Consider the following 20,233-nt stretch of genomic DNA (forward strand, 5'->3'; position numbering starts at 1 on the left):
TTATAATGATGGAGAAGGGTCTGCACTTAGTGGGATGGGGTTCTATACTGAGGGAGGGGGGATCTATACTTAGAGGGGAATGAGGTCTGTACTCAGGGAGGGGGGGGTACTGAGGGGGGACTATACCTGGTGGGGAGGGGGGTCTATACTTGGTGGAGAGGAGATCTGTACTGAGGGAGGATCTATACTTGGTGGAGAGCAGGAGCTTAATTTACTGCGAGGCAACATTTTTCAGGGGGGGTGGTACCACTGGATCAGGGAAGTGGGGGGTGGCAGCAGAGGTTGATTTTTGTGTTGCCTAGGGCAGCACAAAACCTAAATACACCACTGAGTGTAAGGACATGAGCCCTAGAGCTTAGTGAGAGAATTAAAGCTCTACTGACTGCCATCATCCATTCATGTGCAAAACAAATGCAGTTTTTAAAACATTTTTCCTTAATTGTAATTTGGGTTATCTTTGCAAAGTGAATTTGCGGTACATTTACTAAGCTGTGGGGAAAATTCCCTGGCATAGTGCAACTTCCCCTGCAAAGTGAACAGCCTATTTGCCTTTAGTAAATCAACCCTATTACTAGCAATGCTATCTGCATTTGTTGGAGATATTGGGATTGATTTACTACTAAGGCAAATAGACTGTTTACTTAAAAGACACAAATAATGCAACTCTGTAATCAATAATACGAAATAAACTGTATTATTTAAATGCAAGCAGTGTAAGTACCTGAGTTTGACCCAGTATCATCTTGTACAGCAGGGCTGGAGTGAAGAGAAAGTAGCAGCACAAGGAGTCAGTGATGCAAGATGCAGACAAGATGCATAAAGTTAATAGGAGGAGAATGCATGCAGATTGGGGGATATAAGCTCATCACTGTGCTGACGTCTTCTTTCACTGGTTATTAAGAGGCTGGGTGGTTCCAAGATGACCTGGGCTCAGAGAAAGTGAGTTGAATGATGCTGGCTGTAAGACCAAGGATTTCTAGAGTCAGAAAGAAGCACTGATGAGGAATTTCTAGATTAAAGCTGAATATTGGCTGGATTTGTTGTGTTATCTTGTAATGGGCTGCTTACTTTTATTTTTGACTGGCGTTCTCCTTTAAACTCTGTCTTGGTAGTTCAGCTGGAAGTGGGTGAAGGGGGATCTCCTTAAGATGGACATTAGTAGCACAAACTTTGAAAGGACTTCTTACTCTTTTCCACTAAAACAAGGGAGACTGCTCTTTTTGTAGTGCATTTGTAAATGTAAAGTAGGCGTTGTGACAAATAATCTTATTGATATCTTTTAATACAACCTTCCAAGAGCCTACTGTAATGCAAGCCTAGGTTCACACTGGGTAAAGTGGTCCCAATCCATGTGGATAAAGAAGTCCTGAATCCTTTTTAAAAAATTGCACTGCACAGAATCGCATGGTGCCGTGCAGCCATGCGGATTCGCACGTGCAAAAAAGCTGGTGTTTTGCCATGCATGCAGGTGCCATCAAGAATGAATGACACCCCAGCTCATCTGCGTTTTGCCTGTAGGTCAGGAACATGCACAATTTTGATAGCGTTTCCAATCTACACAAATGTGAACCAAGGCTAATATATAATGGAAGTCTGGTAAAAAAGAATGCAAAAATGTGAGTCACACCAGAAGTAATCTAAAGTGATATTAACGGCAATTAAAAAGAAAATAAGAAACATGTTATACTTCCCTATTCTGTGCTGTAGTTTTGCACAGAGCAGCCCTGATCCTCCTCTTCTCGGGTCCCCCTCCAGCACTACTGGCCTCTCACTCCTGCTGAGTGCCCCAAGAGCAGGCAGCTTGCTGTAGGGGCACCCAAGCAGACTCACTATCAAGCTGCAGCACTGTGTGTCCATTCACACACAGAGCGGCCACTTGGCCTCTCCCCCTCTCTCTCCTCATTGGCTCACTGGCTGTGATTGACAGCAGCGGGAGCCATTGGCTACTGTCTCAGCCAATGAGGAGGGAGAGTCCCCAGAAAGCTGAGGCTCTCGTGCACATTGCTGAATTGTGATGGAGCTCAGGTAAGTATTAGGGGGAGCTGGGGGGACAGGCTGCTGCACACAGGTTTTTTACCTTCATGCATAAAATGCATGAAGGTAAAAAACCTTGACTCTTTACAACCACTCTAAAGCCCAAATATGGGAGACTTGGAAATTTTTCCCTGCAATGTTCCTGTACTCGCAAGAGTCATCTAGTATGAGGGGCATAAAAAAGAAAATTTCTTGCCCAATCCTCTGCGTCAATCTGTGCTCCTAGAACGGACCTCGCAGCAACCCCTACCCCATGCTTCAGTGGTGTAGGTCCTGACATAATCAAGACTGGTGCAGGTGATGACACTGAGGGACTTTCTATTGCTGGAGTATAGGGGAGTTCCATCCGCCGTGGAAGCAGAGGATCGGGTAAGTAAAAGTGCTTTTACTCTCCCTTAGAATAAACAAGCAGTTAACCCTTGCAGTGCAGGCGCTGACTTACCTTAGGGAAAATGTTCCTGGAGTTGAGCGTTAAAGGTAAAAATGACAGAAATAAATGAAAATATGCAACCTGGACATTGAACTTATAGAATAGTGAACAAACAGAAAAAGGACGAGATTCTAAAATAATCTGTCATTGTTGTGGTTGGTAATGCCTCTAAGTATAATAGTATAACAGTTATAATAGGACTATAATAGTATTTCTCACAGGGCTCATTACTAAACATATGCACAAGGACATGAAAAAATATGAGCATTATGCTTATTATACACAGAGCATACAAATATGTTTGCACAACCTTGTCTATGTTCTAGTAATCATTGTGGTTTTATTGCATATGTCTGCCACATGTATATCCTATTATACTAAGCTAAAAGAATCATTAACCTAAATGAAGAAAACTTTGTATGTGTCTGTAGTGTGAGTACTTCCTTACAACAAGGAAACCTACTGTGTTTTGACAGTGATGAAAATCCTGTTATGCTCATTATGGTTAATATGTATAGGGTTCATTTTCTAATGGAGTTGTGAATGTTCTCTTAGCCATGTTCCCTTTGAAAACCCAACCAAGTTGAAGGGAAAAAAGAAAAAATACTGGATTTTTGCTTACTCATGATTGGATAATGGACGTAACCACTTACACAAAGTGAACATTCAGTTTTTAATGTGAAAATTATTTACTCTCTTTGTAAATTGTTGCTCATTAAATCCCCTCCATTGGAATGCTTTGACTGTATTGTCATATAGACAACTGCTTTTTAAGACTGGAACCACTGGCAGATTGTAAACACTGGCATTTTAAGGCTTGGTTCACACCTACAGGTGTGAGAGTGTAGGGTAGCCCATTCATTTCAATTGGCTGCCCTATGTGTGAGAAATGCATAAAAGAAGTCCCATGCTGTTGGCCAGACATGTGTGCAGATGTGTGGAGCTGCAATTAGTAGTCAATTGCCACACAATTCTATTTTCTCTAAATGCAGAAAAACTGACCCTACCTAAATGCGGATAAGTGCTAAGTTTTAAGGATACTGTTGAAGAATCATTGCCTGCATTTATATGCATTTAGAGATGTCTTCTAAATGCATACAAATGCAGGTTTGACAGTGTCAGTGTGAATGGGGCCTTAGATTGTTGGATGCATCTTCAAAGTATTTTAATGGGCCCTGAGGTCAACCAAGGGTTGAGTTATAAAGAGCATTACTACAGTGGACAAATAATTCAGATTTGTTGGGCTGATTTGCATGCTGTTTTTTTTAAGTCTATGAGACCCCACCCCACCAAAACCTCTGACCTTCACCCCACCCACCACGTTATATTTTTCACTTCTGACAAAATCTGTTCTGTAATGGATAACAGAAAAATAAAAGGGGGTTTCTGTCAAACGTGAGGTTGAAGATAGCTGTATTAGAAGCTATGGAAACTCAAGCACTGAGATTAGCTCTGCAACATCTGCCAAAATTACTGGATAGATTTAAATGCAACTACTCATAGCAAACAACCAAACTACATCTTGTATACACCTGATTCTTTCCAAACTTCCTGTGATTGAATAGAGTGGCAGGGAAGTGAAAGAAAGGCTAGCAAGTGCAAATGGGGAGGGAGGCAGTAAAAAAATCTGTTGCTTTCCCTTACATGAGCAAAGCAAAACATTATCATTCCAGTGTTCCACAAACTATAATTTCCTGAAAAAGCCACAAACTGTCAAGTCCTTTGCTTGCAACTATGACAACCGTACTCAAGCCTTATTGATAATTGACCTACTGCCTTTTCCAATGTTCTGTACAAGGCTGTACAAGATCCACTCTGGGCGGGCAGAAAAAAATGCCTTTGCAGTGGGTCTTCCAACACTGTAAGGGTTAAATGCATATTGAGTCTAAGAGGTAGAGGAATAAGCTGTAATAATTACCTTATCCCTTGCTCCAACAGGCTTCTATCATGCTGTGCTGCTGGTCCTTCATAGCCTCTTCCCTTCACTGCTCCATCCATCACAGGTTTTCTGACTTCATCATATACAGTAAAGGACCAGCAGTCCTGCATTGTTTGTGAGGATGGATGAGCTGGCAACCTGTAATGTCAGAGAGATGAGAAGAGCACCAGATGCCCAGGGAAGAGAGGAATTAGGTACATATTACAGCCTGTTCACCATCCACTAGAACTTATAATAAGAAAAGGGGAGGTGGGGGGACAATGCAAAGGTAATTTTTTTTTCTATTTTTTATTTAAGGTTTTGTGATCATACACAGTACTGATACAGACATATGAAAGTGTGGTATAAGAAAAAGCAATAACAAAGGACAATAACAAACTGCCTTGATGCAGAGGCATAGGAATATCAAAGGATAACTGTCAATGAAATCTTTAACTGTACAATCCCACATGAAGAGGTGTACAACACATATTACTGTAAGAAATGTCTGTGTTTCTGACTGTAGTAAGAAGCATATATAGGGAAACAAAAGTGAAGGGAGATAAAAATGAAGGGAGGTAAAGAAAAGAAAAAGAAAAAAAGATGGGGGGAGGGAATAGGGAGAAAAAAGGGGTAATGAAGGGGGATGCTGTGTCCCCTCATATGGACGTGTCATATGGGATATATCAATAAGGATGATCTTCTAGCAAGAGTAAGACAATAAGGACTTGTAGTTTGTGGAGAAAGTAAAGTCGATCCAATAGAACCATTGTTCCTTTTTGTTGATGGCTGGAGCCTTAGTTCCCTCATGCTATGTATTTCCTCAGTCTTGGCAAACCACTGGCTGATTGGTGAGAATGTGGTCTGTTTCCAATATATAGTACAAGTATACACAATTTTGAATACACTGAAAAGATGTATAAGTAAAGAGCATTTATATTTACTTAGATACATTGGGGATAAATGAAGCTGAGTCATGCAGCAATTGTATATTTATTTATTTCAGGTACTTATATAGCACCGTCAATTTACACAGCACTTTACATATATATTGTACATTCACATCAGTCCCTAACCCTCAAGGGGTGTACAATCTAAGGTCCCTAAATCACATTCATACATACACATACTAGGGCCAATTTAGACAGGAGCCAATTCACCTACCAGCATGTCTTTGGAGCGTGGGAGGAAACCAGAGTACCCGGAGGAAACCCACACAGTCACAGGGAGAACATGCAAACTCCATGCAGGAGGTGCCATGGTTGGGAATCGAACCCCTGACCCAATTACTGCAAGGCAGAAGTGCTAACCACTAAGCCACTGTGCCACGTATATCTGTTAATCTGTAAATGATCCACTTACCCTATGGAACTCCCATCCTATGGAACTCCCTACCGCAATCTGTCCAACTATCTCCTACTCTGTCCACTTTTAGGCGATTGTTGAAAAAGAAAATCCCTATCCAGCCTCCACCTAACAACTGTATCTTTAATTTCTCCATCAGCTCATCCCCCACAGTTATTACCATTTGTATCACTTGACCTTCCATTTTAGATTGTAAGCTCTAGCGAGCAGAGGCCTCTGATTCTTCCTGCATTGAATGGTATTGTAACTGTACTGTGTACCCTCATGTTAAAGCAATGCACGAACAGTTGGCGCTATATAAATTCTGTATAATAATAATAACCTGGTCCCAAAGGTATGTAATGCAAACGTATTTTTAAAACAATATTGCAATCTGTTACTTTACCCATTCAGGGAAAGTGACAGGTTCTCTTGATAAGGGTCATTCCCACAAACTGATAATAACCTTCCCACACTTCCACAACCCTCTACTTGTCTTTGAGAGCCCTTTAGAAATCCCCATTTAGACCTGCTCAGACAATTGTCACCTAGGGGAAGGAAGGCAGTCAAGAACCCTGTGTAAGGTCTGACATGGAGCTGACACAGGTTCCAGGTTCCGCACTACCAAAGGTTCACAGAGCAGCAGTAGCAGTAGGAGAGGGCAGAGAAAGCAATTACCAATGGGTGTGGGAGGGTGCCCTCTCAAGGAAACCCATCACTAATCATTGGCATTCACTTTAACCTTTGTTTATCCTCATGCTAACACTGACCTACACTGTAACCCCAACCCTACCACTTATCCCCCCCATCCCCATTGTAACACTTTATTTGCATACTCACTGCTTCTGCATGTATATTTTGATAAGTAAATTAGTGACAGATCAGAGAGGTCCCATACATATACAGAAGTCCCCCATACTATACACTTACAGAAACCCAATTTATGATTTGAAAAACTTTTCTGCATTTATAAACAAAAAGCCAGCACAGGCACATAGCCATCCTTGTTACTTTTGTTTTTGTCCTGTTCTTGAACAAGTCAGCAATAATGTACGCATTCCAGCTAATCATACTGTACCAAGCAAAAAAATACTTGTTTCTATACCCTTATGTGTGAAAGGCATCTCCCTATCCTAGATGATTGGGAGTTGCTGTGCTCTGTTAATTGACCATTATTTATTCATCAAGAAGGTCTGCATATAAAGTTGCCAAACCCCAGCATGCAAATTGTGATCTGACTTTGTGAAAATGACTATTTCTAAGTCTAAAGAATCTTGATGGGTCAAAAAAAAAATACTGCTTAGGAAGTTGTTCTCTTGGTTGCCTTGATGTATCTCTTTTCTAGGATAGGGAGATGCCTGCATTTTTGCAGATGATGTGCAGTCTACCAGAGACAGGATCAGACCTATAATGCATTCTTTAAGCACTTGTGTGTGATGTGACATTCTGACCACAGAGAGGAAAAGCAGAATGGAAATCCCAAGCAAAGTGAACAGCGTAGCCTCCAACTGTCCTGTATCCCTAGTCCTGAGCATCCAATCAGGCTGTGCATTACATCTGGCTCTCTTGCTCAGTTCTACAAAGAGGGGAAAGAAGGCTGTGCTACCTTTCTGCTGGCAGGGCTGCGGGCTGGTGCATGCTCTGTTAGTCTGACTAGAGAAAGAGGAGGGGTTGGAGTAGAGAAAGAGAAGCAGGAGGGGGGCTCCATCGCTAGGTTGTCTCCAAGCTATGCTGCTGCCAGTAGCAGGTTGCCAAGCAGTTATCATTGCTTCTGTGATGCAGAGGCTGTTGCTAATTGTAAAGAGCCTCGCATCTTTGCATCTCCCTTGACTTTATTTATATTTTTGCATTCTTTATTCCTTGTGTGAGGGGCTTCCTTTTTTCCCCTGTAATATGCCTTTGAATGGATAGAAGACTGTTGTGATGGAGTGAGTAGTAACTCGTTCCTTTGGCTTTGGGGCATTGAACCAGACGCTAGCATCGCCTAGACCGGAGCAGTGGGCACAAGTGGGGGGCGATCATGACCACAGCTAAGGAACAAAATGCCACAGGGAAGTCATCGCAGCAGCAGGAGCAGGTAATACCATTGTGATCTTCTTTTATTACATGGGAATTGTTTGAGAATGATTTCCTCCAGCTGATGCTAATATGCCACCTGAGTCACTACTAACGTACCAGTGCGACTGCCTGAAGCTGTGCTCCGTAGCCTGTGCAGTTTAGAGTTTGCTATTTTTACCAGATTGCCTCTATTTCATCAATTATGCATAGCTACAGAATACCAGGCAGGATAATTAAGCTGTCTTCTGTTCCTATCTATACATTCCACAGAGTGCTCCGGGTGGACTTTGGGAAGTTGCTTATGGGTTTTCAGAACTAGTTTCCAGTAGAGATCAGTTTATAGCTGGCAAAAAAATAATCATTTGGCTAAGGAAGCACACTTGTCCGCACACATCCCCGCCTGCCCTGTGCAAAAACATATGCAGGGAGTAGGGCTAGCAAGGTCCCACTATGTCTGTTAGATTCTCATTAGCACCTTGTGCCCTTCATTAACTGGAGATGTCTCCTTGTAAACTTTCTGCAGCTGGAAACGTAATTTGAGATGCTCGTAGATATTCACATTGTCTGTTCTGCACATGAGAAGCAACCAGGCAGCAAAGATTTAAAGGCAGCCAATAGTTCAAAAAGGGGGATCAGCAGTTTCCTTAGCCAGCCTCTCCAGGGGAAAATAATCATGCACCTAAGTGAAGCAGAGATTCTCTTATTTCCTTATGGTAAATAATTGCCCATCTGGATCAATAATTAAAGAAACCAAAGAAGACAGTACAGGAATATTCCTTGGGTCATGGATTTAGTTTGTTGTTACTAGATCCTGGGTATTGATCTATAGTTAGACAAGACAGAATGATTTCTATACTGAATTTGCTTTTGTTAAGAAGAGGTTGTAATCTCCATAGCTTCACACTTTTAGGGGTTAAAATCTAAAATTAATATTGATATTTAAGTTTAAAAAATCATTTGTTTTTGAGGAGGGCAAATCATTTTATTTTTGTCTTTTTTTAATAAAGGCTAGATATCAGAATGATGTTCTAGGTTTGTGTTATGGTATTAGAAAAATATAACTGTTTCCTTGCACTTCATGTGCTGAGCTGGACCATGCTATGTGGGTATATGAAATTTGCATTACGGTATGAATTAGTAAATTGAATGTGCAGTTCTACAAGGGATACAAAGCTGAGCGACATAAAAAGGCTTTTCTCTTGTGACACTTGGGAGCCCGGCTTAAGTGAATGCTACAGTGTTCCACCACACTGAGTTGTTTTATTTCTAAACATGACTTAGACATACCTATTAAATCTATTTAAAGCTGCTTTTTGCTGTGTATAACCCAGGGGTTGTGCCAGAAAAATGCAGTAACATGCCATACCTGAGCATTGACTTGTCATACAGAATCATTTCTAATGGAATTTGAGTACAAGGATATTTATTCAGATGGAACATTTGGTGTTGTGTAATAGGTTCAAGTCATTTTAGAAACAACTGCTTATGTCTTTTAAATAAAAATCTTTTTCAGGTTTCCCTACTGTGACTTCTGGAGTATGGTTCCTACTTTGCCATAAGTTTTTCTGTTCATGCACGTGTCCTGCTAAGTTATAGACTAATTTTATAAAAAAACTAATTTTAATTCATCTTAAAGAAAATAAACCATGTAAACAGCTGTAGGCTTCCATAAATGTTTACACAAACACACACACAATGTTCCTATGGCATTATTTAAAGTAGATCTATACCTTCCTGTTTCCTTAAACTGTTGATATACTTTGCTTTCCTTTACAAACTAGAGCTATGGATTTCCACCAAGAAGAAATACTGGAGTTTTGGTCATTTGACCTCTGTTGAAAAGATGGATTAGAGTTCAAAGAGTACCAAATTGGTTCTGTCATTGTTACAAGCCGACCTCAATGCACTGGTTAATTGGGCAACTATGTGGCAAATGAGGTTTAATGTTGATAAATGTAAGGTTTTGCACTTGGAGGCTAAGAATATGCATGCATTATACATACTAAAGGGAGTACAATTGGGGGGATCAATGGTGGAGAAGGATCTGGGAGTTCTGGTAGATCACAAGCTTAATAATGGCATGCAATGCCAAGCTCTGGTTTCTAAAGCGAGCAAAATCCTCTCTTGTATTTAAAGAGGTATAGACTCCAGAGAGAGATATCATATTACCCCGGTACAAATCATTAGTAACACCTCATCTGGAATATGCAGTTCAATTTTGGGCACCAATCCACAAAAAGAACATTGGAGAACTGGAGAAAGTACAGAGAAAGGCAACCAAACTGATACAAGGCATGGAGGAGCTCAGCTATAAGGAAAGATTAGAAGAACTGAATTTATTCTCTCATGAGAAGAGGAGATTAAGGGGGCATATGATCAACATGTATAAATACATCAGTGGTTCATATAGTGAACTCGGTGTAGAGCTATTCACCCTGAGGTCATCACAGAGGACAAGGGGGCACTCTTTACATCTGGAGGAAAAGAAATGTAATCTCTAAACATGGAAAGATTTCTTCACAGTCAGAGCTGTGAAAATGTGGAATAGACTCCCTCAACAGTTGGTTCTCGCCAGCTCAGTGCATTGCTTCAAAAAAGGCCTGGATTATTTCTTAGATACACAAAATATAACTGGAAACTAACATTTATAGCTAAAGATGATCCAGGGAATATCTGTTTGCCTCTCAGGGGATCAGGAAGGAATTTTTTCCCAGCAGGAGCAAACTGGATCATGCTTTGCTGGTTTTTTTTGTCTTCCTCTGGATCATGTATGGGTATAGGATTATAACTTTTTTTTTTATGGTTGAACTGGGTGGACTTTTGTCTTTTTTCAGACAGACTAACTATGTAACTATGTCAGTGCCTTCAGCAGGGAAAATGACCAGTGTTCCAAGATTTGTTCATGGGGTTGCCATCAAAGGAAGGGAAAGCACTAGTCACACTGTTTAACATATAGACAAGGAGAATCAATGGCTCAGCATGAACTTTGATTCTCTCTTTCAGATAAGATCATGTGACTAATACTCCAGCATTTAGTAGGCACCCATTTCCGTAGAGAAGGTATGGTTAGGTATGGTCATGTGGACCATGTCTTATTTTAAATGTCATGCTATTATTGCCAAAAGAATATCCATTGTGCCTAGACACTGCAAATAATTATTAAAAATGTCCATTCCGAAGGGAGTATTTTGCATTACACTGTTGGATTAATCTATTGTTATTACATTGTTAGGTTAATGCACTCAGAGAGTAAATTTTTAATTGCATTATGTTCATCTGACAGACTTAGTTATTAAAAGCCTAACTCCAGGCCAAACTTTTTCTTTTTATAATAGAACAGAAAAGGATGATAACTTTTGTCAGTTTTGATATTTTTTTTAATTGCTATCTATGACTCTGGTAGAGAGATTACCTGTATTTTTTATCACTGTGACAAAATTTTGGCAAATTTCAGTCTTCAGGGAAGAATCACAATGGCAACCTTTCCTCACTCCCCTAAAAAGAAGAGTATTTGGTGCCTTCTCTCTTCTGAAAGGAAAGATTTCCCATCACTCATTGTTTATCTTACCCCATCACCCTATCCAACTGGACACAGACAGCAGTAAATTCCTGATAGGGGTTCTAAAGCTGGCCATACACCGTTATAATTTCTACTGTTTAGGTTTTGACAGCCAGCAGGGCCACCTGTCAAAAAACAATAGCTGCAGTGGGAGATTTTTCCATCTGTGCCTTATAGTGTGAATGGAAGAATCAGTTAATTTTTTTTTGTTTAACTTGCAAGCTGAAAGAAAATATTCTAAAAGAATCTATAAGTGTATGGCTAGCTTAACTCTTCTCTACTGTATCCAAGACTAATAAAAAAAAGATTTGAGCTGGAGTTGGGATCCAACTAGGTAGCTGCTGCATGCCAAATCTCTCTTTCCTTGGCGATGAACTCCCTTTCTTTATTTACATGGTGCCAAGGACAATCAGAAATCAGTCTTTGGAAGGTTGATCAGAAATCAGTTTGTATTGTTCTTTCTACCGTAAAATAAGCACATTTGTTTCAGGAGTGGATTTTGTACGTAAAAGTCTGTGTTTTTTGCCAGTTAAGGATGCAGATGTTAGAAGCTTTGAATCAATCATTTGTTCAAATAATTCATGTAGCTAACATGCTGCTACGGCCCTCTACTGTTGTCTGGTCATTGGATACACAGGTGCTGTGCTCTGCTCCTTCATTCATCCTATACATCTTCCACCATTAATAATGATGTTCTGAAACTCTTACATGGGGTTGTATTGGGTTTCTAATGCAGACGCATTATCGGAGAGGTCTTTTCGTATACACTGCCTGTATTGAATTGCTAATCCTGTATCTGTTACAATTTGACTGTAAAGATTTTGGAAACTGCAAATAAGACATAGTAAACTTTAAAGGGGTGTTAAAAAAAACTGTGACGCTAATAATATATAGGGAAACTATGAAGGAGTAGTTGCTTGGAATTATACGTTAGGGAAATTTGCATTGAATGGTAATATAATTAGTGGTGAGAGAGCCAGGTGTGATCTAAAAGTTTTCTGTGGTGTCCAGCCTCCAGAACATCCATTTTAAACTGAAAAGATAAGAGTTCCTCTAGGTACAATAACTAAATGGTATATGTTGGATGTGTCATTATGAGGTCAGGGAGGAAATGTTACCTATGATTAAATACAACACATTTGTGTAATGAAGGTGTTAGAATAATGCAGCTAATACATGTAACCCAAAGGGTCATATTACATACATGCGTATTTCATTTATAGATGTGCATTTGTGTTATCGGCCATTGGAATTTTAGATCTCATAGAGTCCTAGCAATGTGAGCCCTCCACCAGAGGTCCAGGCTCTGTCCACTCCTTTTATAGAACCTTCCCACACTGTTGTCTGTGAAAGCCCATAACCACAGCATATGTTGGCTCCTAGAGTATGATAACTAATTTTACAGTGATTTTCCTGTAATCGAACAATAGTATAGATCTCAATTTATTTTAGTTGTAAATTTACAGTTTAATTTCATGATGACCCCAATAAAGTCAATGACACAGAGTGCTAATGGCCATTTTCTAGGCTAATAAGCAAGAGATTGTCAAACAAATGGCATGAAGGGGTGCTGGACACTGCCCTGGAGCAAAATACAAAACAAAAAAAACCTTTCATTTGGTGGGAATTTGTGTTTTTAATAATGCATAAAGTAAAACATTAAAAGTGTAAAATTCCTGGGGGATGCCCTTAACCTGCCTGTGATGTGGTGCATATGTGCACTGTATACATTGTACTACAGCAAAACTCACATTTACAAATTAAAAAATACGTTGCTGGAAAATTACAGCATTGGCTGCTTACTTCTGTTTGTAAACAGAGTGCCTGGGGATTTCCTTTATCTATACCAGATCCTTATCCTAAAGGAGGGTCTGATACAGATGCTAATGAGGGACCCCTCACACAAAAAGCACTCTGTCCCCATGTTGATGAGGACAAGGGCCTCTTGCCACATCCCTGGCACATTGGTTGAGAGAGTTCTGCGTGTGGGCGAATTATAAGAATCTGGAAGCCCCCTTTAAAAATTATGGGCACCCAGATACTGCCTTACACTATATGAATAAGAAAAGGGTTTATAGTTCCCCTGTGAACCTAATGAAAACATGCTGAATTTCGCTCAGTAATAAGTAAAGGGTTTATAATTCCCCTGTGAACCTGAAAAAAAAAACCCTGATGCCCCTAGGAGCAGATGTAAAAATGTCCAGTGTGCATGAGGCCTTATATCTAAAAATAAGTTTCAAATATTATATATTCCCTTTAATGCGGCAACTACCATATGGTCATGTAAGTGATTTGTATATTTTACTGTATTGGGTTTTCTTTGATGATTTGTTTTTAGCCACAGCAGTTGGTTAGAGAGTTGTTCAACTCATCATTCACCTGGGTGAGCATGCCACATACTGTTCATCTGTTTCATGCAAATAATGGAAATCTGCCCCAAGCAATGCTATCAGAATATAAGAATCCATGATGTTCCTTTTATTATTGTACAGAAGAAACAACCTAAGCTCAGTAGCAAAGCTGGCTGGTAAGCTTGCATTAGTGCAAATGTATTTAATGTTTAGGTTTAAGCAGAAGCCTAGAGGCAGTTTTATAACTTCCTGGGATGTGTAAAGAGAATGTGTAAACTTAGTTGACTTGCTGTATATAACAAAAAGACGTTCTTTCTTTTTAACTCCTGATACTCTGTCATAGGAAAACTAGCTATTTTGTAGTCTTGCCCTCATCCTGACAATTCAGCCTTAGATTATGGAATACCATTTTGGCACAAAACATTTTTTACTTAGTTTATATTACATTTGGCTTGCCTTATACTTGCTCAGGTATTTTACAGAGGGACAGATCTATAAAAGCTGTGCCACAAAAAAAGCCAAGCAGAGGTCAAAGCACTACTGATCTTTTTCCCATTGCTGACTTGCAATGCCTTGTTTCTGCACTATACCTTTGTATGGCAGTGGTCATCTTGGTAGCTTTGCTTACTTGTGTCAGAGTTATCTCTTAGATAACTGGTGATCTGATGCCTGGCTAAGCAATATTCAAGAAGCAACTGATGTTTACAAGGCACAGATCCATAGAGTGAATAAACTAGAAACAACTTGCTTCTTGCACTGCAGATTTTCAGGTAAAGCTTCATTCCCAAGAAGTAGAACAGTGATAAGCATAGTAGTGACATTGCCCAAATCCCACTACCAAAGGTACCAGTGCCTTAGATGATCTCATACTGCAGATACAGTATAAAGCTATGAGGCTCAAGAGCAGGGACTATCCTGCTAATTTTTTGAGAGGGATTCAAGGGAAAAGGTAAATCTTTGCAATACTGCTAAGATACAATTTACATTTCTAGAGATGCCTTATAAGGCAAAAAATTGCACAGAAGATTTTAACAAAATGCTAAGTAGAGTTTTCAATTGTACAAGTATCTATAGAATATTATGCCTTAGCTTTTCCTATAGCAGTGAGCTATATCTGAACACGTCTCCTTCAGTTACTTCCTGTCTATATTTTCTTACTCTGGTGTCAACTGTAACTGTATACTGATAGTGATAATGGAGGACCCTGCCTGTGGAATGTGTTCCATCATGGACTCATGTAGTAGTTACAACACAGGAGACAGCTGTCATCCCATAAGAGAAAGTGCCTGAACATGGCTTTCATGGTAGGGTATTCTTTCAATGAAAGGAACTCTTTAACAAAAATCTGCAGAATTTAAAAAGATCGAAAACAACTTTTGGAATTGCATTAATGTTAAAGCTTAATAAGGTTTTCGTGAGTGAGTTTAGGTTTATTTTAATAGTTTAATTTGCCTTACTTTGCAGTATCAAATTTATCCATTCAAACTGTAGAAACATCTTGCAGGGGATTTCCAAGAAAACATATTGCTTTTTTTTAATTGGGAGAACTCCATGTAATTATGTAGAAGGATCCTGAATTCTAACAGCCTCCTCAAAAACAGCAACACAACTTGTAAAATTGAATTACAACTGGTGAAATTCAGTAGTTCTTATATAGAGCTATTGTATTTTATGGCCATGTACTACTGCCAGCATGTGTCACTGCAAAATTCTTTATGGTCAGTTGGTATTCTGAAATGTCAACAAAGCTTTAGTATAGGGGACTCCTACATGTTAGTATTAAAAGTGGACAAGGATATTTTCAATCTCTGTATGTTCTTAAAGTGACAGTGTCTGTGAAAGAATGGGCAGAGTGACAATGTCCTGCTAAAGCTTGGAGGGGGAGAGTAGTTACCAGTTATATAATAAATACTGATCTCAATGGATCAGTACTCAATAGGTATGCAACAACAATAATACGTCAGAGATGTTTTGGCCCTTGTAGCTACACTAAAGATGTTCTTGCTGCTGTTTGTATCCCTGGACAAGAACTGGGTATGAATCTACCTAGAAGGGTCAAGGATTGCAATGAAACCATCTGACCCTTCACACTCTATGAGAAATGTAAAAAAGAGGGAAGTTTTGATGGAATTCTGCTAAAATGACTGCATTTTAGAAATTGCCAATTCCTGTTATAAAGCATACAGTGCCTTCTTCCATGGGTTTGTACATGTGGACTGAGCAGGGAATATTAGCAGTTTGAAGGTTGCCGTATATCAACTGATGAAGCCCCTTAACCTAATCATCCAGCTATCAAATCTTCTGTTGATTACGTATGCGTGTTTGGCCAGCTCTCTAGATGCTTAGCAACCATGCTAAAAGTCTAGTGATTTTACTATAATCACATACATTTGGAGACATGGTCTGTAGTTTCCATCCCAGTAGCTCCATAATGATCAGTAGGAGATATTTTTGCTCCACATATCAGGCAGCTATTGCCAGATGATGCCTAAAACTGCCTAATCTGCGGTCACAACTGCCATGGGTAGGGACACCTTTGAGTAACTCTGTAGCAAAAAGCAATACTAATAAGCTAAACTGTTATACAGTATACTTGAAGGAGGCTATTATCTCTAAGTACAAAGCACCGTATGATGGCATCAATAACATCATGACAATGCAGACAGTACTACAGTACTACGCGTAGCTTCATCCTACCAAACACTTTTGTGGAGTCCACAGTCAACTGGCTCCTGTAGTTTTCCACAAACGAAAACATTTATACACAATATTCCAAACCCAGTGGAAGAAAAATACACAGTAATTGTTTCCAAAAGTCTGTTGCCTTTGATGTGATCAACCTGTAGAAGGAGGGCAGCCAGACAATGCTGGACAGTATGTTTTAAAAGTCCTTTAACATTCCACCTGCCCCTTGGTGCACCAGCTTCATGCAACTACTGACACACCAACTCCCTCCCCACCTATTGACACATCATCCCAACCCACTACTTGACATGCCAACCTCTTGAAATACTAACCCCACATGCCCTTTGATGCACAAGCCCCACATGCCTTTGAACAAAACAGCCCCACCTGTCTCTTGACACATCAACTCCACCAGCTCTTTGAAACACAAACCCAACCCCTTGACATGCCAACCTCACCCACCTTTTTACTTGCAGTTTCATAATGTGCCCCTTGAGACACCAGACCCTGCCCACTCTGCCACCCTTGACATTCCAACCGCAGCCATACTTTTACATCCCACCCACCCCTCAACACACCAGTCACAGCCATCTCTTTATTTGTGGATCAACATTTAACTACACTATCCTTCAATTGGTAATTTAGCCTTTCCTTTTTAAAATATGTCAACATTTGTGGTTGAGAAGGATCATGTTTCTACTACTGTAGAAGAACACTAGTCTGAATATGGACTGCCAGTAAATGTACTAGATTTCAAGCTATGTGAAGTTTGAATTTGTTTATGAAAGGCATTGCTGTAGATAGAGGATCTCTCTCTCTCTCTCTCTCTCTCTCTCTCTCCCCCTCTCCCTCTCCCTCTCTCTCTCTCTCTCTCTCTCTCTCTCTCTCTCTCGCTCTCCCAGGGTTTCCCAACCAGGGTTCCATGGAACTCTAGGGTTCCTCCAGAGGTTGCTAGGGGTTCCTTGAGCAATGAGCAATTTCTACCTCTCGGACAAGTTCCTATTGGCCCCAATGATCTTTTAAGCTATCTGTAATGGGGTAATTATTCCCCTGTAAGGAGCATTCTTCCCACTGATCATCACATTTACATATCATAAGTTGTAGATATAGGGGTGGTTGATTTACCAAAGGCAAAGAGACTGTGCACTTTGCAAAATGCAGTTGATCCAAAGCTTAGTAAATGAGGTAAAGCTTCACTTTACAAAGAATACCCAATCTCATGCAAAGAAAAAAAAAACAGCATTTTGCTTGCACATGATCGGATGGTGGAAGTGAGCAGAACTTCTGCTCCTTTACTAAGGTCCTGGAGCATCTGCACTTACAGAGTATAACTGCACTTTGCAGGAGTGTTTCTATGAGAATGTTTGACCATTCTTCCAGAAGCACATTTGTGAGGTCAGGCACTGATGTTGGACGAGAAGGCCTGGCTCACAGTCTCCGCTCTAATTCATCCCAAAGGTGTTCTATTGGGTTGAGGTTAGGACTCTCTGCATGCCCTCCACTCCAAACTCACTCATCCATGTCTTTATAAACCTTGCTCTGTGGACTGGTGTTCAGTCATGTTGGAACAGGAAAGGGCCATCCCCAAACTGTTTCCACAAAGTTGGGAGCATGAAATTGTCCAAAGTGTATTGGTATACTGACGCCTTAAGAGTTCCCTTCCCTGGAACTAAAGGGCCAAGCCCAACCCCTGAAAAACATCCCCACACCATAATCCCCCCCTCCACCAAACTTTACACTTGGCACAATGCAGTCAGGCAAGTACCGTTCTCCTTGCAACCTCCAAACCCAGAGCATCTGAATCAATCTGGCTTGCCAGACAGAGAATTGTGATTCGCTACACCAGAGAACACATCTTAACTGCTCTAGAGTCCAGTGGCAGTGTACTTTACACCACTGCATCCGACGCTTCGCATTGCACTTGGTAATGTTAGGCTTGGATGCAGCTGCTCGACCATGGAAACCCATTCTATGAAGCTCTCTACACACTGTTGTTGTGCTAATCTGATGGCAAAATGAAGTTTGGAGGTCTTTAGCTATTGACTCTGCAGACAGTTGGCGACTTCTATGCACTGTGCGCTTCAGCATGCACTGACCCCGCTCGGTCATTTTACGTGGCCTACCACTTCATGCCTGAGTTGCTGTTCTTCCCAGTTGCTTCCACTTTGTTATAATACCACTAACAGTTGACCGTGGAATATTTAGTAGCAAGGAAATTTCACGGATGAACTTATTGCACAGGTGGCAACCTATCATGGTACCACGCTTGAATTCACTGAGCTCCTGAGAGCGACCCATTCTTTCACAAATGTTTGTAGAAGCAGTCTGCATGCCTAGGTGCTTGATTTTATACACCTGTGGCCATGGAGGTGATTGGAACACCTGAATCCAAAGATTTGGAGGGGTGTCCCAATACTTTTGGCAACATAGTGTATCTTATCATCAATATATCATCTGTTTTTTCTTTTAAACTTAGAGAGTACAGAACAGCTCCTATTATTCTTCAAGTCATAATTGCTGTGGACAATCATCTTCCTTTGTAGTAGATTAGTACAAACTATTGACAGTTCCTAATAGCTATTGCTGTTATTTCAAAAGGGAAACATCATTTGTTGTATAGACATACATTTTTAATTCATCAAAGTATCCAAAAGCTAGATAAACCACGATATATATCTTTTTTTCCCCTATTTTTAAGTTTCTCTTTGAAGTAAAATCATTGTGCAATCAAAATGTTTCTGTCATACATTTATCTCTTTTGACTTCTCATTGCATGAAGGTTTGACAGGTATTGATGTTTGTCACAGAATGTTATACTGAGTGAATGCATAGCACAGAGAGATGAAATAAAAATTATAACATGTAGATTTTTGGCTTTCACTTGAATGAGCAAAAATAATGCAAACATTTCTTAAGCCTAGACTTTTATCCAATTTCTGCCACTCATGCCCCTCAAATTTAAAGGTATGCTCAAATCAAACATGAACATTTTGCATTTAAACTCAATTTGTAGAGGTTGTCTGCTCTACTAGCTAAATCCTTATGGCTGCTGGCATCTTTAGTATTCAAATGGTCCTGAGTCTACAAGTGTTTCTAGGTTCAGGTCACATCCCTTGTAGTTCCCATAGAGGCAGACTGCAAGTCACAGAGTCATGTGATAAGAGGTTGCAGTTCTGCTCACCTTTTCCTCCAAGATGTAACAGAATATTATTTTACAGAAAAAACAGTGGGGGCTGAGAATTAAGCATCGAGAATGAAAACAATGTATCTTAATCCAGTTTGATATCAGAAAAATCCTACCTATTGCTGGGGAGCACAAATAGCATTGCCAACACTGCTTTAAATGTGCACATACTTTGCTGAAATGTTTTTGCTTAAAGTGATAATAAACCCTTAAATAAATGCATGTGATTAGCCTCAGGTGATGCACAGAGATGAAGCAAATTCTCCAACATAAGCTGTACCTATTTATCTGCAGTCCTCTCTCCTCTAGAGCCCTAAAAGTACACAGATGAGATGGTATTTATAAGCTTCCAGGAGGCAGGTGTTAGGGCTATGATGTTCCGTCCTGCAGAGATCATAGAGGTGAGTGTAATTTGAGACCTGAGTGGAGGGAATGGACACACCCCCACTACATAGTATTATAGCCTGCTGTGTGCTAGAAGGGGAGTTGTAGGTGGTCACCCTGGGTTGCCTGGTTTAGAAGAAAACTGTCACAAGTAACAAATGCAAATTGCAAAGGAACACGAGAGAGCAGCCAGGATCCACACTATGTGCTGTGGACTGAGGCAGGTACACTTTAAATAAGGATATGATTTGTTTGTTTTTTCATTTCAACGTTTACTACTACTTTA

General features: G+C 40.2%; 1 protein-coding gene across 3 annotated transcripts in view; it reads left to right on the forward strand.

Annotated features, from left to right (window-relative positions):
• DPP6 (dipeptidyl peptidase like 6) overlaps positions 1-20,233 on the forward strand; it is a 1,666,940-nt gene that overhangs the window by 878,649 nt on the left and 768,058 nt on the right. The window contains exon 1 of one of the 3 annotated variants that reach the window (XM_089692252.1): positions 7,415-7,803. The exons of the other annotated variants lie outside the window; for them this stretch is intronic. Within the exon in view, the coding sequence (XP_089548378.1) occupies positions 7,747-7,803 (57 nt within the window). The 5' untranslated portion in view covers positions 7,415-7,746. Of the gene's footprint in view, positions 1-7,414; positions 7,804-20,233 lie in introns of those variants that run through there. 3 annotated transcript variants of the gene reach the window in all.

The sequence above is a fragment of the Staurois parvus genome, unplaced genomic scaffold (genome assembly GCF_062004578.1).
Source record: "Staurois parvus isolate SC_StPar_1 unplaced genomic scaffold, SC_StPar_1.0 ptg000005l, whole genome shotgun sequence".
NCBI classification, from domain to species: domain Eukaryota; kingdom Metazoa; phylum Chordata; class Amphibia; order Anura; family Ranidae; genus Staurois; species Staurois parvus.